Raw genomic sequence first — 25484 nt, forward strand, 5'->3', positions numbered from 1 at the left:
TTCTCAGAATTCTATAATCTCCCTCATGGCATGGAAGGAATTTCTGGCTTCCCTTTTAGCCAAGGCTCCAAAAGAATTGCCCAGAATCTTGGACTCCACTAACATACAACAGGCTTTTCCCACCTGTACACAGGAGCTGCTTTTATTCATTCATTCATTAGTGGCAGTCAAGTGTGTGTGTGTCTGTATGTGGTCATGTGTGTGTGTGTGTGTGTGTATGGGGTCATGTGTATATGTGTCTGTGTCCATGTGTGTGTATATAGTCATGTGTGTGTGTGTATATGCAAGTGTTTATATAGTTATAGATGTGCATGTATGTGTGGGATCATATGAGTCATATGTGTGTGTCTGGGGTCATGTGTGTCTTGTGTAAGTGTATGCATGTGTGTGTGTGTGTGTGTGTGTGTCCCAGCTCTGGGATTTCAAGTGCTTGCCACCATGTTTGGCTTTTCTTACATGAGTTCTGGGACTTGAACTCAGGTCCTTACACTTGCAAGTGACATGGCTCTGTCAGTGGAGCTATCTCTACAGTTTCCAAATGGACAGTCCTAATGGATGCTTTTTAGTCTTTACCATGTACACACGGTCAAGCCGCAGGATGTCAACTCAGGTTCAGTCTTCATCTTCATTTACTCTCTGCTGTAGCTTTCTAAACTGCTGAACCTTCCTTCCGCTTTGACACATTCTGCTTATGTGGTTGCTGTGACTCCTCCTCCTTTGGGCTCCTTCTGCTTCCCTTTTCTGTATGAGACCACTAAGTGCTGAAGTTTCAACTTGGTTTCTTACTCCAGAGTTCTATTCTATGCTGACTTATGCCCTCTGTACATATGATCACATCCCTCCCATGGTTGGGGCCAAGAACTCGTAAGCTTCCATGTCAGCCCAAACCCACCCTGTTTTCTCTCCAGCCTCCCACATCCAACTGTGAATTTAGTGGTCCCACTGGCTATCTCACAAGCACCCCAAGCCTCGCACATGCCTACTTATATCATTAGATTCCTTCTCAAAACTGCAACTTTTTTTTTTTTTAAAGATTTATTTATTGATTATATGTAAGTACACTGTAGCTGTCTTCAGACACTCCAGAAGAGGGCACCAGATCTCGTTACAGATGGTTATGAGCCACCATGTGGTTTCTGGGATTTGAACTCCGGACCTTTGGAAGAGCAGTCGGGTGCTCTTACCCACTGAGCCATCTCACCAGCCCAAAACTGCAACTTTTATCGTTCCCTCTTATGGTTATTCCATACATCTAGCTATTCCGTCTAAACTTAATATGGCTGTGCAGCCTCGCGCGACTGTCCTTACAAATCTCTTCTCTCTTGAATGTTCCTCCTCTAAAGCATTTGTTCAAGATGCCCTGACAGCCCTGCAAACACAGGAGGACGGTTTTTTACCACTTTATGGCCTTTTCAGCTAAGCATTTCCCCTAGGCAAAGATTGCCTTTTCTCTGTCCAGAGCTCTCGTTCTAAATCCAAAGATTACCTGGAGAGTTCTTGATCACAATCAAATTATTAAACACTGATGACACATTTTGTCCCCAGTATAAAGAATATCACATGACATCTAAGTGTCATTTCTGTCCAGAGTTCTTCCTGGAACATGCCTCCTATGTAGAGTGCCTGCTGCCCTTCTAGGTACTTTTGATAATAGCCCATTACGTTCCCCACAGCAAGCACAATTCTAATGGTTAGTGCATTTGTGTTTTGCTTCATCTAATGTCTCTATGGAAATTTAACTTCAGCAAGGAGCCTGTTTGCTTTGCTTGCCACTGTGCCCTCTGGGCACAACAGGTGCATACAAGTAGTGGAGACCTTTCACCTTGTAACACAGATGTTGCCACATTTCAAATCCAAACACTGTAGTATGCTAACAAACTCTCACATTGTTTGAGTCAAAGAACTAGAAGGAGTCTTACATAACTAAGTTGCATCAGATAACATAAACAGCAAATGATTTCTCCCATACATTAAAATAAACAGGATGAAGAAGGAAAGATTATATGTGTTAGGTTCATAACTCAATTGATCACTTCACAATTTCAATGATCTGTTAAAGATATTATAAACAGGGGCTAGAGAGATGGCTCCATGTTTAAGAGCATTGTTTCCCCCCAGCACTCATATGGCACTCACAACCTCTCTTAACTCCAGCTCCAGAGAATTTGATGCCCTATTTTAACCTCTACACATACCACACAGAGACATACATATAAGCAAAATACCCATACATAAACTAAAATAAAGATTTTAAAAAATAATATAAATATGTATATTTTATATATTATCTTAATATTTTAAATATTAAAATATATTCTTATAAAAATAACATTTGCATATATCTCAATTAATTTGCATATATGCATAATGTTTGCATATATTAATGTGTGTATGTGTTGTTGTTTTTTAAGACAGGCCTTCTCTGTGTAGCTCAGGCTATCCTAGAACTCACTGTGTATACCAGGATGGCCTCCAACTTACAGAGATCTGCCTGCCTCTGACTCATGGGTGTTGGGGTTAAAGGCATATGCCACCACCCAGATCTTATCTCATTTTTATACCTCAAATATACTCACTTTTAAATCTTTTTTCAGGTTTACCTTTTATATGCATGAGTCTTTTGCTTGCATGTATGAATGTGTACCATGTGCAAGTCTCATATGAGAAGAGAGTACTGGAGGCTCTGAAACTGGAATTGCATTTGATTATAAGCAGTCAAGCTGACACTGAGAACGGAACTGAATCTTCTGCTAGAGCAGTGAGAACAGCAAGTGCTCTTAACCTCTGAGCTATCTCTGCAACTCCCCCCCTCCATTACACCTACATCTATAAAGAAAAAATATCCAAGTTATATATATCTGCTGTTGTGGTTTTACAATTTTCAATTCTCAGCCAGAGGTGGTGGCACACACCCTTAGTTCCAGCACTTGGGAGGAATAGGCAGGCGATCTGTGAGTTCAGGGCTATCTTGGTGTACATAGTGAGTTCTAGGTCAGCCAGGGCTATGTAGAGTGATCCTGTCTCAAAACAAGAAAACAAACAAAAATTAAATCTCTGGTTATCTATTTTAAATTGTTGGGTTAACAGAGTTAAAGGAAATATTTTGCCCTTAAAAGACAGACAGACAGAAAGAAAAAGGAAGAAAAAGAAAGAAAGAAAGAAAGAAAGAAAGAAAGAAAGAAAGAAAGAAAGAAAGAAAGAAAGAAAGAAAGAAAAGAAAAGAAAGAAAGAAAGAGAGAGAGAAAATGGAGCCATTAAAATGGAGATTGTTTTCACCAGGGACCCCAGCAGCATCCGTTCAATTGCATTCTGGAAACAATAACTCCATCAGCAGTCTGTTTCTCTGGCTGACAAAACTACCCTGAAACATCACAGTACATCTGCCTCATATCACACGTTATGTAACATCTAAAACAAACCCCCTGTAGCTATAAAGTGTAAAGTATATGTTCTGTGTGGTTGTCACAATCAAGCCAGACAGTCTCACATGTGCAGAAAATGAGGGGAATGAGAGCTGATGTAACTCATCCACAGCTGCTACTGGATGTAAAAGACTTCATGTGTTCCAAAGGGGATCTATTTTGGTTCATTTCTGTCGCATACTATAGATGTATTCTGTATGATTAAATGTATTTAAATATGTTGTCAAATTATGTTTGCAAAAGCTAGAGTAATGATTCGTCGACATAATGTTTTTCTTTAGTTTAGAAAATATTGAAAACACAAATCGTTTTTCAGTACCTCATAATTTCAAATGGTTACAATTTGTCCATCTACCTTACTAAGTGTTCTAATAAATAAAACTCTTAGAGACATTTGAAATTTTTATTTATATAATCCATATGCATCTGAGGCCTTTGCATATCTAAACAACCTAGGTCTCGATTCTCTGTACCTAAACACTTCCTATCTCATCGTATAGCCATTAAGCCATATTCCCCATCTCCCTAACTCCAAATCATCTATGACTTTTCTTCAAATAAAATCAGTTACATATGCAAGTAATAGAATTTATTGAGCAAAGACCCTTCCCTTCCCCTCAGCAGACACTAGATCCTGCCTTGCTTCAGAACAAACATAAAAGTTCCTCATTCAACTCACCCTCACCCCACCCCACCCCAAAACACTGAGATGGGTGCTCCCTGTTGCTGCCATCTTCAAGTTTGCAAGTCATGGACCAACCTGTCTCCTTAAACCTGGCCTGATACACATTCCAGTTTTTGATTTAGGTGTGAGACGGAAAAAGTGAAAGCAAGCACCCAGTGCTGCTGTGTGCTCAATGAGAGTGCACCACCAAGGACAGGGAGAGACCAAAGAACACTACACTAAATGAATTCTGCCAGACATTTCTTATCTGTGGCTCACACTCATTATCTATCCATAAAGTCATGCATGAACAAAGGACAAAAATGGAGAAGTGAAACTGTGCGGGAGAGGCAATTAACGGGAGGGGAAGGGCAAAGAAAAGAGGGTAGTGGGGTGTTGGGAAGGAATGTAATCAAAGTGTACTAGATACTGACATGAAGATGTCTGATGGAACATTACATAATAGAAATATAAAATACGGATAACGCCCCTCAATGTGAGGCATGATCATCTTGATCATGTAATCTCTATACTGAATTATAAACAAAGGAAAAGAGAAGTGCCCCACAGCTAAAGACTGTTTGCACTTTCATGTCAGATGCAATAAGCTGGAAGATCCTGCACTGAATACACAGAAAAAATAAACACCTCTCCGTCTTATGTTGGATTCCAAGCAAATGCCATCACACAAAGTTCAATAAGCACTTATTTTTATAGTATTGTTCTTAAGATCATGTATTTGAAAGTATTTTTAGAAAATTTAAAAAATGTGCATGCATGATTTTGCTCCATGTAGGTATTTCAAGATGTGTGTACCAAGTACCTGCTGTGCTCCAAAGGTGTTGGCCAACCTGGAACTGGAGTTATGGATGGTTATGAACCATCATGTGGGTGCTATAAACTGAATCCAGTCCTCTGCAAGAGCCACCTCACAAGCCCAAGCATACTCAATCCTCTTAAGAACCTCATCAAGGTCAGAGTACTAGTTCATCTATCTTAGAGACATTAAAAAAAAAAAAAAAAAAAAGCAACAACAACAACAAAACCTATGCCTGAGATCCATGGCTAGTAAGTAGCTCCACAGACTGGAACCTGTAGGAGGCCCCAACGCATAAGTAGCCTCAGCTTCCTGACAACAGTTTGGTAGAGGGTTGTTAGGTTAATTTACTGATCTTCTAAGATGTGGAGCACTCACCTGGGATTTCAGGCTAAATACACATGTTGTTAACCCTTAGCTAACCTTAATATAGAGCCATGATGCTGCAGTGTGTGTGGGAAAACATTCTTAGAAGATACAAATGTTAATACTCATTAGCTAAATAATTTCAAAGACACTCAAAAAAAAAATACTCTTATACTTGCATACAAAGCAAACTCATTCCCAAGATACTAACCAAAGGGCCTTCTAAAACTATGTAAAACTTTTGAAGCATGGTACACAATAAAAATGATTTAGCATTTGTGTATGTGTGTATACTTAAAATATGTATAAGAAAATTTTTACAAACTTTATTTTGATAGTATATAACAAACTACTATTTCTACTTCATCCAGGTTACCCACTCTTAACCATTATGACCTAATCTGTTAATATGGTTAAAAAATAAGAAGTAATCTGAACAGGCATTTCCCTAAAGCAGATGTATAATGACCAACTATAACATAAAAAATGGGTCTCTTCAGATGACTCAACATGTGAAGGCGCCTACCATCAGGCATGATGACACCACAGGGACTCGTGTCATCAAACATGATGCAAGTAAATAAAAGTAAAGCAAACAGCACACAAATACAAATGTCCGACGTCATTAAGCATGAAATTTAAAAATTAAAATGAAATTTAAAAAAACACAATGAGATAGCACGCAATCACACTGCGAATGAGTGGGGAGGATGGAAGGCAGAAAATTCACACACGCCGGGCGTGGTGGCGCACGCCTTTATTCCCAGCACTCGGAAGGCAGAGGCAGGCGGATTTCTGAGTTCGAGGCCAGCTTGGTCTACAAAGTGAGCGCCAGGACAGCCAGAGCTATAAAAAGAAACCCTGTCTCGAAAAACCAAAAAAAAAAAAAAAAAAAAAAAAAAAAAAGAAAATTCACACACACCATTGGTAGGACTGACGAGTTATTCAACCGCTATGGAAACCAGCACAGAAGCCTCTCAAAAGCTTAGGTCCAGTCAAACAAAGTGGTACTGCACTCCTATAGTCCTAGCATTTGGGAATCTGAGACAGAATGATGGTTAGTTCAAGGTGATCCTCAACTCTCCAGGCTTCAAGGCAGCCTGGGCTCCAAGAGAACCAGTCAAGTGGATAATAGAGATGATTCTGAATACAAAGAAATAAATACAATAAATGTTTGTGGTTATAAACATGTCAGTTACTCTGATCTGGTCATTATATATTATATGCATGCATTGAAATGTTACCCTATACCTCATAAATATATATGATTATGCGTCAATTAAAGATTTTAACTGCTGCTTCCATCTACTGAATTGAACTCATGACCTACCTCTCCCTGGTGGGTTGTAACCTACAGCTGAAAAAGCAAAATGGTACTTGGGATTCAATCAAATTGCTCAACCTGCTCCTTAAAGAGAAGCAAAACACATGATTCTAACTGCAAATAGCTAAGTATTCACAAGTTCCTTTTTAATCACTAGAAAAAAGTTAATGATTTCCAGGAAACATTAGCAGGTCAAACTTGACTGTAGATGTTTTTTTCCCAGAAACGAACAGTAGTAATTTGTAAATATTCCCTTAAGAGCTGCCTGGTCTGATAGAAAAAATAAAGATGTAAACAGCAGCACTGTGCACACAAAAGTTTGATTAGTGAACCAGCCAAAGAAAGCAATGCTTACGAAATATTCTTAATAGTTTTAAGATTAATAAAATCACTGAGTACGGCAAATCTTATGGTGATAAAAATGAAGGCTCACTATCCATTTATAGTCCATTTAAGATGATGTTTAACATACTCTGTCTTTCACGTGGTCACTAAATATTTAACACTTGTTATGTGCCAAAGACTATGTCAGCTCATGGGAGAAGCACTAAACCATTAAGAGTCTTCTCCGGCCAGGTGGCATTTTGAGAGGAGATGGACTATAAACCAGAAACAACTCAGAGCTATGCAGAATGGATTCCAGACCTCATAGGCAGAGCTGTGGGTCGCTCCAAGCATGCTACCCTACAGGCAACCTGAACAGTAGATCCATCACGTGTATTGAAGCTACCCATCAGACCAGCGTGCACATAAAGCAACTGTTTGCAAAGGCACTTTGTAAAGTACCAGTACATGTTCACATACAGCATTATCTTGTGGAAGCAGCCAGCACAGGGAAGCTGACAGAGTAAAATCAACTGGCAAGAGGTATAAACTTAATGTGTTACTTGCTTTTCAAGTATCAATACAGTGGAAACCTGTGATCTGAAGGAATATCTGACTCCAACTGATAATCACTTTCTCCTAAAACTTCAAATGGGCAGTCAAACGATGGCCAGCAGGATAAAACAGTCCACAGACTTCAGTTTCACACTGAAGGGCAACAGTTCACACGGCACCACTCTGCCCACATGATGGGCTCTTTCTAGGATCAGATAATGCTCTGAGGATGTGCGGAGGAAGAGCATGCCCCTTTGCCCTCCTCCAATGCGGCAGCATAGCCACTCAGAACTTGTGTCAGGTATATCTCTGTGTTCATGTCTATTACGAGAAACCAGGCACTTTGAAGACGACTGGATTCAAAACCCTGTCACAGAGGTGAAATATGCAGCCAGGATTTCCTATCACTGTGGTTGGTTAATACGCTAATAGTATCAATATGATAGATGGATTTACTTGGTTAAACATAGTACAGGATATCTTCAGAGCACAAACAAAATACTTTCCAAAGGTCTTTTATAAACAACTTGAAGTTCTAGAAGCTAGAGTGATATTTTTTCATTTTAATTTACAATGGGTTAAGATAGTTTTAAGCTGCCAGGATTCCTCATGGATGACTCTTCCACCCACAGTGTGAGGAACAGCAAGTTACATAGCCTGATTTAACCTACAGAAGAACTCTTCAAACTTTTCCTACATATAATATTATTCTTTTGACCTGAGAAACTTGTATGTGACCCTAGATATATAGGTATTATAAAGCACAAGTATAGATTAAACATTTACTGATAATAAGTCATCCATTCACCTTAAAATAATTTTGGCATTTGTATAATTTATCATTTATTAAAGAGGAAGGCAACTTTATATATTAATGAGATAAATGAATTTGTTTATTTTTATATAAATAAATAACTCTTAGGTGGTAATTGAACATTTACCATTTCCAATATTCTTCAGAAAAAGACCCCCATTTTTATTTTATAGTTGTCAAGGCTGAGAATGTCACTCCATAAATACACAGCACAAAGGACATGGGTATGTTTAAGGCCATCACAGAAACTATTATATTGCACGTTCTGTCTTAGGCCCAAGATTAGATCCATATAATTTTTTTTAAGTTAAACTCAGCTCAGCAATTCAAACTGCAATTTAAAAACAATCAAGCATTATGGTTTGGAGTGATGACTCAGTGGTTAAGAACATATATCATTTTCACAGATGACCTGAGTTCAATTCCTAGCACCCACACCTGGAAGCTTATAACTGCCTGTAACTCCACCTCCAGGGGCCCTGATATCCCTCTGTTCTCTTCACTCATATGGAGCATATACATATGTACATTAGTAATAATAATAATAATACTTTTAAAAAACAAACATTATAGCACAGTATAATCTAGACATACTAACTAACTTGATACTTAGATGCTAAGGAATAAGAGTAGAGAAATACTGTAGTCTTTGTTTTCTATAATTAAACTGTGTTTCTACAAAAACAGAGCACCTGTATATACAGTAAACATGCTACAGTTCAAAGCATACTGTAGTCTCAAATAGGAGCTGAGGTATTTTAGGCAACAGTGCCCAACACTGAGTATACAGTATACACAGTATACACCCATGTGCTATGTGTTTAGATCCAAGGCTGTAGGGAAGCTGTGTAACAGAGCACGGTCAGCCACTCAAAAACTCCCCAGAACTCATTTTAAGTTTGATTTACAGTTACACTTTGCTCATTCTAAGCTGAGAAACCTTTTCTTGGTGCCAAATATTTCAAGACCCTCACATCCATTAGTGAGGGATGTGCCTACAATTTAAAAAGCTGTGTTTCACAGGATACTTTTAGCCAAAAGGTGCCATGTGGCTTTGAGCAGAGTTGTGAAGGAAAAGCTCTGGATGGGAACAGACAATAGTGGGCTGAGATGTTGCTTTTTTGCCAACCTGATATTAACATAGGTCCCAATTTATGTAAGAGCCAAATCCCATTCAGGAATAAAGATCAGTATTTATCAGATGTTTGGTATAAAGATTATATGGATCCATTTTCACAAGCCTTTCATACATAAAGGCATGGAGTGAGACAGTAATAGTTACAATGAATCCTGGGGAAAGATGGTGATCACAGATAAAGGCAAAAAGTCCGGGCCTCCAGCTACCTCAGCATCTTCCTGGTAGCACAGAAAGGCTGCAACTCAGGCATGCCTCCCTAATGTATGACAGTGACTTTGATTACTAGTCACTGACTATAAAGTACCCTGGGGTTAAGTCAGTAGTATATCATTAATACTTTTGCCTCATAGGCATAGGGCTCAACCATTAAATACATGTGAAACTCAGATTTCTCAAGACCCTTTGAACGATATAATTGTACTTTATAATTTTCTACCTAACTGTACTACCTAAGTGTCTTTGGGAAGCTCATGATTTTAATTTGGTTTATTATATAAGAGTTCCCTCCCTGATCTCAACAACAGAAGCAGCTCACCAGATGAGACCAGCCTGTGGGGGATGAGGACCTGTTGAGGATCAAAAGGCAGGCAGCCATCGGAGGAAGGCCTGGAATTAACTATCTCAGCATTCATTCACTGCACCAGGAAATCTTCCTCTCTACACAGCTCTCTTGGTTTCTCTCTACTGGAATGGGAAAATTTACCACGAATCTTTAAGAAAGAAGTGAATATATATTAAGTATATGTGTTTCTTTGTTTTCAAGATAGAGTCTCACTATGTAGCTGTGGCTATCCTGGAACTCACTATGTAGACCAGGCTGACCTCAAACTCACTGAGATCCATTTGCCTCTGGCTCCTGAGTGCTGGGATTAAAGGTGTGTTACCACTATGCCTGACTGAAGAGATGCCTCAGTGGTTATAAGAAATGATACCATAAAAATTTTACAGTGTATTATTTGTGTTTAGCAACTGGAGAAATGTATAGGACATTTCAAGGACTTGTCCAGGGCTGTTTACTGAAGTGACTGCCACACTTCGGTAACTGGGAGGCTCAGGATTGCAAACGCTGGGGCAGAAGTTGGCAATAGGAGTGCAGCTTTAGTTATCATGAGTGGGAATGGGTGCTCAAGTGTGCTCGTATTCTGCATCCTCTATCATTGCAGCTGCTGACAGAGGGGGTTGGGATGATACTGCTGGCCCTGACAGGGGCAGGTAAGAGAAGAGAGTGGGTGGGAGGGGCAGTTCTGCTTTTCCTGATAAGCAAAGAGGAGGCTGGGAGCCAGCAAGTCTAGGGAAGGCAGACTGTTCTGTAGAGCTTAGTCACTCACTGTCTACTTGCCAGACCTCCCAAACCTTGTAGAGGTAAAAAAAAAAAATAATAATAACCTCCTGTAACCCTCCTGTAGTCTTCCCACAATCCTCCCATAGTCCTCCTGGAACCTCCCAGAAAGTCCAGGAATCTTCCTGAACATACCACTTGGTTTAATGTCATCAAGTAACCCTTGATCTTGAAACATTATATTTTCAAACAATGTAAAAAAAATAAAAGCAAACAAACAAACAAAAAACGCTTTTACACTTCTTATTTTCCCGAGTATGGGTATGGGCAGGTGCATGTCTCAGCACTTGTCAGGAGGTAAGAGAACAAACTGTGGGAGGTATGCAGTCTTTCCTATCATGGTTCTCAAATTCAGGTCATCAGTCCTGACAAAACGTTTAAAGATGGGCTTGAGGTATAGTTTATTAGTAGTGTGTATGTTTAGAATACTGGAGATCCTGGGAACAATCCTTAATAACACACATACATACACAGACACACAGACACACACATACATGCACATGCAACACACACATATCACACAAACACACTACAGACATACTACACAACACACACATATAGGCAAACATACCACATACACAAACACTATACACAACACATATATACAAATACACACATGTACCACACACAAACACAAAACATTCACACTCACATGCCACACACATCACACACACACATACACATACAAACACCACACACACACAGAGACATGCACAGTCACACATGTGCACACATACACATAAGAACAAACATGAAAATCACAGGGTGCAAACAATATCAAATAAACATGGGAGCAGGGGAGTCCATTTGGCACAAAAGTAAGAAATATCCTCATTTTAACAATGGAAAGGCTGGCATGCAGAATCACCATACTTAAATATCATCCCAGAGAACAGCAGAACAAGGAATAAATTTGTTTAATAATTTTATTCTTCATTTGGTGAGTTTTGTTTACATCTGTTATTGATGTTTTGAGGTTATTTTTCTTTTTGTATTTTGCCTTCCTCCCTCCCTCCCTCCCTCCCTCCCTCCCTCCCTCCCTCCCTCCCTCCCTCCCTCTCTCCCTCGCTCCCTCCTTTCTTTCTTCTTTCTTTCTTTCTTTCTTTCTTTCTTTCTTTCTTTCTTTCTTTCTTTCTTTCTTTCTTTCTTTCTTTCTGAGACTGGGTCTCATTGTACTAGTCTTGTCTGGCTAGGGAATTGCTATGTAGACAGACTGTTCTGAAACACGTAGGAACCCTGCTGCCTTTACATCCTGAGCGTTGGGATTACAGGTGTGCATGATCATGCCTAGGCTTTCATTTACTTTTTCAAGACATGTTAAGGATCAAGGGGCAGAGAAGATATTGGGGGCGAACTGCTCAGCCAGTCCCACAACACCCAGAGGAAGAACAACTCCCCAGGCGCTCTAACACACCCAGGTCCACAGGATCACAGGATCCCATGATGCCAAGGAGCTTGGTCACACCAGGATCTTAGTGTCCCAAAGGCATCTTGACTCCCAGGAGTTCTAACATACTGAGGATCTCAGGATCAGAGAATCTCAGAATCACAGGATCACAGTGACAGCTGACCTCAGAGAACTTCTGACACAACCAGGATCACAGGAAGGACGGGCTCCAGTCAGATATAGCTAGAGCAGGTAGCACTAGAGATAATCAAATGGAGGGAGGCAAACATAAGAACATAAGCAACAGAAACCAAGGGTAGTTGGCATCATTAGAACCCAATTCTCTCACCATAGCAAGTCCTGGATACTCCAACACACTGGAAAAGCAAGATTCAGATCTAAAATCAGTTCTCATAATGAAGATAGAGGACTTTAAGAAGAACATAAAAAAAACTCCCTTTAAAAAATACAGGAGAACACAGGTAAACAGTTAGAAACCCTTAAAGAGGAAACACAAAAATCCCTTAAACAAGTACAGGAAAACACAATCAAACAGGCAAAGGAAATGAACAAAACCACCCAAGATCTAAAAATGGAAATAGAAACAATAAAGAACTCACAAAAGGAGACAACCCTGGAGTTAGAAAACCTAGGAAAGACATCATGAGTCATAGATGCAATCATCACCAACAGAACACAAGAGATAGAAGAGAGAATCTCAGGTGCAGAAGATACCATAGAAAACATTGACACAACAGTCAAAGAAAATGCAAAATGCAAAAAGCTTCTAATCCAAAACATCCAGGAAATCCAGGACACAATGAGAAGACCAAACCTAAGGATAATAGATACAGAAGAAAGTGAAGATTCCCAACTCAAAGGACCAGTAAATATCTTCAACAAAATTATAGAAGAAATAATATTCCCCAACCTAAAAAAAGAGATGTCCATGAACATACAAGAAATCTCCAAAACTCCAAATAGACTGAACCAGGAAAGAAATTCCTACTGTCACATAAAAATCAAAACACCAAATGCACTAAACAAAGAAAGAATATTAAAAGCAGTAAGGGAGAAAGGTCAAGTAACATATAAAGGCAGACCTATCAGAATTACACCAGATTTCTCACCAGAGAGTATGACAGCTAGAAGATCCTGGGCAGATGTCATACAGACCCTAAGAAAACACAAATGCCAACCCAGGCTACTATACCCAGCAAAACTCTCAATTACCATAGAAGGAGAAAACAAGATATTCCATGACAAAACCAAATGTATACAATACTGTTCCACAAATCCAGCCCTACAAAGGAAAATAGAAAGAAAACACAGATACAAGATGGGAAACTATACCCTAGAAAAAACAAGAAACTAATCTTTCAACAAACCCAAAAGGAGACAGTTACAAATGTAATTCTATCTCTAATAACAAAAATAACAGGAAATAAGAATCATTTTTCTCACTATCTCTTAATATCAGTGGACTCAATTCCTCAAAAAAGACATAGACTAACAGACTGGATATGTAAACAGGACCCAGCAATTTGCTACATACAGGAAACATACCTCAGTGACAAAGGTAGACACTACCTCAAAGTAAAAAGTTGGAAAACAATTTTCCAAGGAAATGATCCCAAGAAACAAGATTGAGTAGTCATTCTAATATCAAATAAAATCAACTCTCAGCCGGGCGTGGTGGCACACACCTTTAATTCCAGCACTCGGGTAGCAGAGGCAGGCGGATTTCTGAGTTTGAGGTCTACAAAGTTAGTTCCAGGACAGCCAGGGCTATACAGAGAAACCCTGTCTCGAAAAACAAAAACAAACAAACAAACAAACAAAACAAATCAACTCTCAACCAAAAGTTACTGAAAAAAAGATAAGAAAGGACACTTCATACTGGTCAAAGGAAAAAAATCTACCAATAACTCTCAATTCTAAACACCTATGCTCCAAATGCAAGGGTACCCACATTCATAAAAGAAACTTTACTAAAGCCCAAAGCACACGTCGTACCCCACACAGAAATAGTGGGAGACTTCAACACCCCACTCTCATCAATAGATCATGGAAATAGAAACTAAATAGAGACACAGTGAAACTAAGCGAAGTTATGAAGCAAATGGATCTAACAGATATGTATAGAACATTTCATCTTAAAGTAAAAGAATATTCCTTTTTCTGAGCACCTCATGGTACCTTCTCCAAAACTGACCATATAATCAGTCACAAAATAGGCCTCAACAGATACAAGACTATTGAAATAATCCCATGCACCCTATCAGGTAACCACGGACTAAGGCTGGTCTTAAATTCCAACAAAAACAACGGAAAACAGACATACACATGGAAGCTGAACAACACTCTACTCAATGATAACTTGGTCAAGGAAGAAATAAAGAAATTAAATGCTTTTTTTTTTGTTTTTTTGTTTTTTGTTTTTTTTTTTTTTGAGACAGGGTTTCTCTGTATAGCCCTGGATGTCCTGGAACTCACTCTGTAGACCAGGCTGGCCTCGAACTCAGAAATCCGCCTGCCTCTGCCTCCCAAGTGCTGGGATGAAAGGCATGCGCCACCACTGCCCAGCATTAAATGCTTTTTAGAATTTAATGAAAATGAAGACACATCATACCAAAACTTATGGGACACAATGAAAGCAGTGGTAGGAGGAAAATTCATAGCTCCAAGTGCCTCCATAAAGAAACTAAAGAGAGCTTACACTAGCTGCTTGACAGCACACCTGAAAGCTCTAGAACAAAAAGAAGCAAATACACCCAAGAGGAGTAGACAGCAGGAAATAATCATACCAAATAGGAACAAAAAGAACTATAAAAAGAATCAACAAAACCAGAAGCTGGGTTCTTTGAGAAAAATCAACAAGATAAACTCAAATTAATAAAATCAGAAATGAAAAGGGAGACATAACAACAAAATGGATCTTAAAATAATGATTTTGTTTGTTGAATATTAACAGTTGAAAATATTAAAATAATTTTCTACAAACAAACAAAAAATAAAGGATCAAGGCGATAATAAATGTAGAGATAATATATTTGAGTTTACAAACCCTTTGCAAAAATATGAGGAAAGGTCCCAAGAGTCATCCAATCTCACTAAATAACAACTCTATGGAAGTCCTAAAAACCAGGTGGCCAAGGTCAGGACATCCTAAAAGCTCGCAGGGACTTAAGCAGAGTAAATACAAACAGTTGGAATCCACTGTACCACTTAAAAGCCATACAGCTAGATTTCAAATAACTATTCAATACAGGATTATTCAAGTATAACTTTTAAAAATTTACTAAAGCTGATCTGGGATTCACTATTAAGTCCAAGTTCCTGTTGAACTTGAGACCCTCCTTCGTTTGTGTATTTCTGTCTCCTTCAGACTCTCAGGAGTTGGGATTCCAAGCTCATGGCAGTATGCTGGTTTACGGTAGACTCTTAAATTTAACCTTGCTGTAAGTGAATGGCACATCAATGAAGGAGAGGTTTGGTAAAAGTGTATTTACCAAACAAAGTCATACAATGCTTATGAAACCCCATGATAACATAGCACAAAAGAACCCCAGTGACTATTTACTAACTGGAAAGAAGGAAAATGGTTTGAAAGGAGTTTGGGCCCTCGGATACATACAGTGGTGGTGAGCAGAGCAAGAGAGTCCTTGCCTTTACTCTTCTCTGAGCACAAGAGGAGCTTTAAGGAAAGTATGTAATTGACTTTAGAGAAAAACTGGGATTGCATCAATTTGGCCTTGCCCTTGGCCTGACTTTGTGTTTCTCCAGAGATTTCTTGGACTTGCTTGGACTGCCCTTGAGTACACTGCCCCAGAAAAATTCGCCTGTGTGGCCAGAAACTGGCTCTCAAGTAAGTTCCATTGGGCAATTCCTCCTTATAACCATTCCAGTTTCATCAGGAAGCATTTGGAAAGATTTAGACTCGGGGGTGGGGGGAGCTCCTTTTTATTTCTCTTTCCTTTTTTTATTCTTTCTTCTTTTCTGGGGGGTTGTTTTAAATTTTGCAGGGTCACCATTTATGGCTTTCACTATATAGCTAAACTACAAGGTGACCTCTTTCTCCCCTCCCTCCCTCCCCCCTTCTCTTTTTCTCTCTCCATCTTTTCTCTTCCTCCTTTCCTCTTCTTTTTCTTTCCCTCTTCTTTTTCTCTCTTTTCCTCCTCTTTTCTCTTCTGTGTCTCCCGATTCTCCTCCTTTCTCTTTATCTCTGTCTTTTTCTATATCTCTGTATGTCTTTCTCTGTCTGCTCTCTCCTTTGCCCATTGCTGTCTACACTTCCTCGTACCAAATCTGTTAGTTTGTCTTAAGGTCCCAGTTTCCCGGGAAACTGCTGAGATCACACCAAAGCCCCTCCAGCATGGGTTTCCACTGAGTGTCTTTCAGAAGAGGACAAGGTGCGTGCACATCACAAATGAGTGGATGCTTATGGGCTGAAAAGCTTTTTCCCTGTGTGGGTCTGTGTACTTTGAAGGGGCTCCCTTCACAGTTACAGGACAAGAAGGCAACGTGGAACAGGTCGTTCATCATCAAACAGGTTAGTACTGGGATGTGGAGATCCCTTTGTAGCCAGACTAGGAAAGCAATTTTAGAACTGTCTGCACAGGGCACCAGTAGAGAGAAGGCAAAAAAAAAAAAAAAAAGGGCCAAGAACCCAAGAACTTTGGCTTGAATTCTACATAATTCTACATCTCATACAAAATTCAGCTCAAAATGTAATAAACCCTTAAATATAAAACAAAATATTATCTAAAAACCTTTAGAAAATAAAGCAGAAAAGAATGTCTTTAGAATCTAGGACAGGGACAGAAATGTCACCCTTGACACATAAAGCACAACTTACAAAAGCAGAAGCTGATAAACTGAACCAGAACAAAATTTAAAACTTTTGCTCTACTAAAAGGAAAACAAAACAAAACAAAACAAAAAACAAACAGAAAAGCAAACCCAAACTACTAGCTGTAACAGAAAATTTTCAAATTGTCCATCCCATAAAAGACTATATGTAAAATGTGTAACCAGCCCCCAAATTCAACAGTAAAAAACAGGAGATCCAATTAAAAAATGGGAAAAAAGCCATGCAGATAAACTTCACTGAAGATCTAGAGGTGGCAGTGTACTTACGAACAGTGACTTGTAATGTATACATAATGTTCATAGGTATTAATTAAAACTGCAGTGACCTCTTACTGCATACTCATTGAAATGGTTAAAGTCAGTGCTGACTCCATCAAATGCTGGTGACAGTGCAAACAGAACCACTCATACATGATTGGTGGGAATGTCATGTGATACAACCATTCATTCTGGAAAGACTGGCAATTTCTTATAAGGTAAAATGTTAATGTATTATTGACCCAAGAATTGAGTATTTAACCTAGAGAAATGAAAAATTGTGTTCACACAAAATTTGCAGACTGGTGGTAATAAGAAGTTTTGTTTATGAACAGCCCAAACCGGGGGGCGGGGGGGGGGTGTTCTTCAATGGAAAAACAACTAAAAAGTTAACATCTGTCCATCAATGGAACAAAATCATTTAACACAAAGGAATAAAATATTGGTAACCAATACATGCAACAATTTGGATAGATCACAGAGGGGAAAATAAATCTAATTACCAACGGTTATATGGTAGATGATTTCATTTATAGTATAGTCTTGGATTGAGAAATTGAGTCTAAGAACCCACTAAATAGTTAAAAAGGTGTCAGGGAGAGTGGGGGAAATGAACACAGTTACAATAGTTACTAGTTAACACCAGTAGAGGTTAACTGTGATACTCTACTGGCCAAGTAAATATACTCACAAGCTATGTAACTAAATATGCACATGCATGTAACTAAATATACAACATACACACACACACACGAGTCGGCATCCCACATCAATGTCAGTTTCCTAGATATGAAACATGTAAGGGGGGAAGTGACTGAAAGATACAGGATTTCTCTACTATTACAAACATCTATAAGGCAATAGCCAGTTATGTCAAAACCAAGAGTTAAGACAGTCCTTACCCTGAACGTACTATTTTTCTAATGGCTCATCTATCACATGGTTGATTTCTTCCTTCCCCTATTTTGTTGTTATAGTCGTAAGAGCAGGAAATACTCTGCTACAGTAAATACTTCAATTCTTCCTTTGCTAAGTGCCCAATTTGTGATTTATTATTCTGAATGGGGCGTCCTTTGGAGACAGCCTGTGTTTGAAAACTGACTCTGGAGCTGCATGAAGTAGATGAAACATTTTCTGAGTCTTATATGCCTTGTTTGTAAAATGAAGATAAAACAACCTATGTCCAGGGCTTATATTGAGGTTGTACAGCTAGAGCACTCATGCATTGTAAGGCTTCAATCTATTATTTTTATCCCATTAAAAGTCTAAAACACAACTTAATTTCTGGATAAATATATTGACCAAATAATCCTTTGGTTTTAGTTCCAAGGCTTATATTTCAGTAAACAGGAAGTGCATGTTTCCAAGCATAGACTGAGGGTTGGGGATTGAGCAAGGCTAAATTCAGCTCTTAGGTATACTAAGCCTATAATAATGATTACTTGAAACGTAGGATGGCTCTGAGGCCAACAGCATTATTGATCATTTAATTATGAGCAGTGGCAGCCAAACAGTTTGAGCCTGTGACAAGCCAAAGATGCAGACTCTAGTGAAATTGTCTTATCTAGTCCATCTATAAAACACATGCTTCTTAGCAATGATTCTCTATAAAGATTTTACATTAGTGCTCAGCCAATTGAGTTCCTGACCAGCAGGAGCTAAGAACCTAGAGTTAAAACAAAAGTCCAAGCATCCTGCAAGTCAGCACCAGCCTGCTATATACTCTGAGAGGTTGTAGTCCCAGAGAACCATCAAAAGTAGAAAGGGGTCATTTACAAAGGTCAAAGTGGAGGATACTGAACAATCACAAGGAACACAAAGGGCCAAGTAGTTCTCCAGGTCGGAGTCTTCTTATTTGCTAGTGTTTTAAAGCACTGCACTGATATAATATTGGAAAATAAATGCTTACCTAGCAAAATAACTCTGTTTCCGTTCCTTCTGTTCCTTCTTCTCTTCCTTAGTATCCATAATATACAGCTAAAAGTGAAAAAGTATTTGGAAACGTCCTCTTTAATCAGTGAGTCATATCCCTGTAATTAAAAAAATAAAGCAACTATCAGTTGAGACGTTTATAATGGCTGATAATATGCAGAATAAAGCAGAGTGACATGGTTCAAAACAAATGGAGGATAAACTTTAACCAGGAAACAGTCACATGAGTAAAGTACAAAATGCAAATGGGTTGGGAGTCAGGCAAACCACAACACTACAATTAGAATGCTAAGCCACAAAGCAGACTAGGATGGGAAACGAAGCCAGAATGCTTTCTTCATAATTAACAGTAATATCAAAACAAACATTTTACTGACTAGAAGACTGTGCTAGTGCTACGGATTCTGCTTTTATAAATTTATTTTTAAAATATCATACACACAAACTCCACTTCCCCAAAATTCACTGTAAATACTTCTCATGGGTAGTATGAAGATGGCTTACTAGGGTGTTTTATAGAAAGATGCTTTGTTCAAAAGTAAAAATGACTTTGGCATTCTCTTCTACCTTCAGTAACTTACATCCGACTTGAGCAACTGTGGAAACGAAAGCCCAGAGCAAACTACTCTGAAAGCTGTGCCTTTCGGCACTTGCTCTAGCCAGATACCCTCAACTACCCATGTCGTGGTGGCTTAAACCAATAACAAAAGCTTGTTTATGGAGCAATCTTCCCTAAATACCACTTTCATCATGCTAGGCCTCTGCTCAAAACTCTCCAAGTCCACCAGCTTGCGCAAGTTCAGTTACTGACATTGCTTTTGCATTCACACAATACTGAGTATGCTCATTGATCAAATTAAAATGTCAAGAAAGCAAAGTACATTTACAAAACAGACTGGTCTCTGTCTTTATTTTAATTCAGTACAGTTCCATACACAACATACATTAAAGGAAAGGCACTATTATTTTGGAGTCCAAGCTAAATGAGGCGTTAGATTTGCTCTAATGGGATCCGCTGTCATATGTGAGGCAGACACAGAACTGCAACATTATGAGAATCTATGGTTTCAGAAGGGACATGTCCACAGAAGATTACAGAAAGAACACTCAAAATTAGCATTCTAAAATGTACATAGCTCAAAATGTGTCCGGTTGGACTTGATAAAAACGCAATTTTTGTCAATTAAAAGCCTTAAGGTTTTAAAATTACTTTTAATCACATGTATGTGTCTCTGTGTGAATACATACACATAAGTGCAGATATAGAGGCCAGAGACCTCAGATCCCCTGAAGCTGGAATTAGAGGCAGTTGTGAGCTGCCTTCTGTGCATGCTGAGAATCAAACTCAGTTTTTTTCAAGAATAGTATATGCTCATAACTGCTTAATCATCATCTCTGTGACACCCCCCCCAAAAAAAAACAGTCAACATTAAAAAACAAACAAACTATTCTGCCCTACTTAGCCATCTGACACCTTCATTTCACACACTAAGGATGTGGGTATTACTGCAGGCTTCCCAAGACAGCTACAGGAAAGTGGTTCTGCTTGAACCCAAGCAAGAGAACAGAAGAGCTGCCTGCTGCCCAGCGCCAAGTGTGCAACACAGCAGTGTGGGGCTAAAGAGAAAGGTGGGGGGGGGGGGATGGGGGAGGACACAAGTCATGGAACAAAGATCTTGTTTGTCATGCTAAAGACCCAACCACCATCCCTGCTAGTCATCCTGCACTTCCTACTCTTTGAAGCTGTTGCAAGCCAGCTCTAAGTGAACCCAAAGGACTGTATTTGCAGCAGCTATGCCATGAGCAAATACTCCAATTGCTACTCATGAGAACCCTGATTCTCATCCATGATGTGAATGAAAGGAAGTCATAGGTTTGATTCTTTCTCTGGTCAATGTGGCAGAATCATGATCTGACAGTGACCTCAATGAAGACAGTAGAGTTGTCAGAATTTAGTGTTAAATTTGGTTAAAGGCTGAAAGCTAAGCAACAGCACTTAGTACAGAAAGGGGAATGAATCTGAGGAACACTTAAGAGACAGGCAAATTGAGATATGGCAGATTATTCAATAGAGATAGCGCAGGAGAGGGAGGAATGGAGGCCGCCATGTTTCTGCTTCTGGGACCAGGTGGACTGTGACAATAGAGCTACCATTCTGTGTACAGGGAGAGGGCACCCTATGTGGGAGGTGGTGTGTGAGAAGATTCACGTATGGCTTCTAAGAGCCTGTGGGTGGTCAACTGGAGACATTTTCTAGTCTTTTGGTGCACTTGGTTACAATGAAGGCACAGGAGGAGAGTAAAAGCTAGAGGGAAAAGATTAAGAAATTTGCAGCATGTGGTTATCATTAAGACAAACAAAAAGGAAAGAAAAAAAAAACCAATACTATGAGATCACCCTGGAAGCTTGGCACAAGCTATGACATCAAAAAAATAAAAATACAAAATTAATCCCATGGGGGAAACAAACAAGGAGCAAATTGCCAATGGATCCTAGCAACTTTGAGCTGTCAAAAGCTAACCCTCAGGATCTAACACAGAAACAGTAACATAACAAAGCATACAGGGTAGTTAGGACTGTGATACATAAAGAGAGATGAGGGGCCCCAAGATGGAGGAATATGTAATCAGTAGGATAGGAGTGGGAAAAGGAACCAATCTTCCTGTCATCTACCAAGTCATTTATTGCAGCCTATTATCTTCATTGTTAATCCTCAGAACCACTTCACTCAGAAATCTTGTCTTTAAATGGGTTGGGGATGTGGGGCAGCTGAGATATCAACTAATTTCCCTCACTCAAGAGAATTAAAGTGATTTAGATCCAGCTTTGTACTCTCCGGTGTCTTGTAATAAACTTTGGAGTCAAAAGTAATGGAAGATGAGCCAAAAAATGTAACTTGGGATCTACAATGGCCGATGTTTCAAACAGATACCATGCAGGCAAGACAAGCGTAGCTGGCGTTATCAGCTAGAACTGGGTACAAAGAGCAGTGGGCATGGAGGCCAAACTGCAGTGAGCTGAGGTACTTCATGCTCAACTAAGAACCTGGGTGATCTAAGAGAAAGGAGAAAGGCAGCGGTGAACCTCCAGCTCCAGTCAGCTCTGTCCCACAGTACAGTTTGAATCTGGGCTCTTTCTCAACTCTACCCTTTTCTTCATACCTTTCCTGGGCTTGAGATTACCTTGTTTCTCCAGACCAGATCTAGCACAGGCCTTTCTTGTGTGCCCTTTTCTCTCCTCTTCAGGAATGCAAGTCACTTGCTATCTTCTACCTCAGGGCATTGCATCATATGTGTGATAAATCTCTTCCCTTAGCTCCCACAGCTTAAACCAGTGCTTTCAGGCCAAACACCACCTTGGCTGCCACTGTCTTTGACTTTTCTTAAGTATATGGTATTATAATTGGTATCAATTCAGACAAAAGTTATTTAGCAAGAGGTCACATTAATCCCGACTTGCTGTTAAGAGCTCAACACAGGGTAAACTTTAAATGTGTTTGATAATATATATATATATTACATATAATATATAACAAATATATAAATATTGTATACATTGTATATAATAAAATATTAAAAATTTTGATGGTGATATAGCTTCCTTCAGAGTCTTGAATTGATTCAAATCCTCGGCTCTCCATCCTGCCTGGGCCAGATGGCCTATTTTAAAGTTCTCTTCCACAAGGCACCAATATGTTATGATTTCTGCTTATTAGATTTCGTCTCATGAATAAATATGAAGCCATGACAATGTAATTGGAAAATTTTTTATATTAAAAGCTGAGCCAGATGCTAATACTTTGACTCCAGAAGAAAAATATTGATAAAAATAGGCAAGAGAGGGACAAGGAAACAATCCGAGAACTGGCATCTATTTTTCTGGTTACAACTATAATTAAGTCCAAGTCCGACCCTTCCAGACTCCCAATATTCTATTAGATAAATTAAAATATGCTAATTTTGTTTGGTTTTCAGTCTTTAAATTTTAACATGATTCTTAAAACAGGACAGATGTACTCATTTCATCTGGAAACACAGCACCAGATAAAACAGGCAGAGGTCCACGCTGGATGCTGGGAAGGGACCCTTAGGGAACACCACATGGCACCCTTCACGCTCCAGTGAGGAAGCAGAGCCCCTAACTCAGTCTCTAATAGGAATGGCATTTTCCGGGTAAGTGCTTATAATGGGCTTCTTAAAAGCCCTTCATTCATTTAATGTTGACTTTCCTCACATCGATACACTCAGGACAAGAGTCTCCTGCAATTATGGTCTATTGCAGACCTAAAAGTGTTTTCCGAGGGAGCATGCAAGATAAATCACTCTTCTAAATGTTTCTTTCTTTTTTTTTTTTTTCCTTCAATTTTAAACCAGAATGGCCAATATCAACCTAAATTCAGTTCATTTTTCAATGAAACCCCTCCGTTCCTTAAAGCTACGACCCAGACAAGATGTTTTTTTTTTAAATTCTGCGTACAGTGTCCTCTGTGTGAGTCTATAGTATCACCAACATATTCAAGGACAGAGCTAGTGGGGACTCCCTATTGTATTAAACCAGTGTGGACTACACTGTGCTACAAGGCTTCTGGGTCCACATGTGATACACTGTTATCCTTGAGCAGGCACGTATAACCAGGGAGGGCCAGTTCTCAAAGCCATTGACTCTTTTCCCAAGGACATGGTTCCTAATACACAGCTGAAATAATGACAGGCACACGCGCTGGGGGCTTAGTGACACCAATCTGGCCCCTGCAGAACAGACCAAAATGTACCTTTTATGGAGACACTTTCTTCCAGAAAATTACACATAGCAAAACAACAGGTGTTCCTTCTCTTGCAAAGCCACATTTAAACAATGGAAGGCTATTCAAAATTCACTATTAACCCAGGTTAGAAATTTGAATGTTTTTCTTAACAAAAAGAAAAACAGGAAGAAAGACAGAACCAAATCCAAACGTGTGCCACAAACCTGCAAGAAAGCTGAGACAATGTCCAAATAAACAAATATGTAATTACACACAAAGAGCAACAACCACAAAGCAGAGATGAGATGGTCAGAAAGAGCCAAAGGTTATGCCTGAGGCAAATGAATGTACAAGAAAAGGTTAAAAATCTGTTGAGGGCGTTGTCCCTAGGGAAATGCACCTAAGTGCTTTAACTGCAAAGCAAGAGAGGGATCAATTCTTGTTCACTTTCTCTCCCTTGGAAGCATGAATTAAACAAGAGAGTTTCAGTGTATACTTACTGCATAGTGAGGAAATCCCACCCAAACCACAACATACTATAAATGAAGAACTCTAATTTGAACTGGTTATTTTACAAGTTCTAAGAAGGGGAAATTCATACAAGATCTCTCCAAGACAAAAACCAGGAGTCAGGAGGGATCAACTATGTAAGAAATGGCTATAAACCAGGAAATGGGAAAGGGTTTAATTTCAACTAAAGTTAGAAAGAGAGTTATGTAAACTATGCACTAAAGAGCGTTGCAAAGATCTCAAGGACAATGTAAGAGATGATTCCCAAATAGGAACCAGTGACCCCTGAGATTCAGCATGTCCTCAAAAAAACCACTCACTCAGCAGAAACAGAGGGGATTCCTGTGGAAACATCTACTGTGCACCAAATATCCTATAGGGGTGGGCAGAGGGAAGGCAGCCCTTCAGCAGCCTGGAAGCTCAGGAAGGGCTGGAGGTAGTGGCTCATCAAGCATTGAAGATGAAAAATGTATGCTCTGATGCTGGCAGAAACAAAGGCAAGCACAGCACAGAGGAGGCCAATGACTGCCAGGAAGAGGGAGGGTGTCAAGGGCAGTCATAGGTGATGTCACTGCTGGGTTATGAAGGAGGTGCAGGAGTCAGCAGGGGAATGCACAGAAAGTTGGCTGGAACGAGGATGCAGAAGTGGATGTCTGAGAACAAGCAGGGCTTGGAGAACCCTGAGCCATCTGCTATTGCTGGGGTGCAGTGTTAGGAGATGGTGCTTAGGGATATTAGTATAGCCAACCGCATTGACCTCATTTTCCTATGATTAATGAAAACCCTATCTTAGAGAAATTAGGGATACAAGTGGCATAGTTCAAGATAATACAGACTGTTTGCAGAAAGCCCATGCATCAACTAAAATAGAGATAAACTATTTTATTTCCACAAAAATCGGAAACATGATAAGGTTTTCCACTCTCTCCATAACTATTTAATAGAGAACTTGCAGTCATAGTTAGAAAAATAAGACAGCTGATAAAGATCAAGGGGTTATAAATAGAGATGGGAGAAG

The 25484-nt window shown here is 39.3% G+C and overlaps 1 protein-coding gene across 3 annotated transcripts in view; it reads right to left on the minus strand.

Moving 5' to 3' along the window:
- Nucleotides 1-25484, minus strand: part of Ncoa7 (nuclear receptor coactivator 7) — a 149251-nt gene that overhangs the window by 102123 nt on the left and 21644 nt on the right. For all 3 annotated transcript variants that reach the window (XM_029482549.2, XM_021174073.3, XM_021174075.3), the window contains exon 2: nucleotides 19190-19310. In XM_029482549.2, coding sequence (XP_029338409.1) covers nucleotides 19190-19248 — 59 coding nt within the window. In that variant the 5' untranslated portion in view covers nucleotides 19249-19310. The remainder of the gene's footprint in view (nucleotides 1-19189; nucleotides 19311-25484) is intronic.

The sequence above is a fragment of the Mus caroli genome, unplaced genomic scaffold (genome assembly GCF_978045245.1).
Source record: "Mus caroli unplaced genomic scaffold, Mus_caroli_1 scaffold_9, whole genome shotgun sequence".
Lineage (NCBI taxonomy): Eukaryota > Metazoa > Chordata > Mammalia > Rodentia > Muridae > Mus > Mus caroli.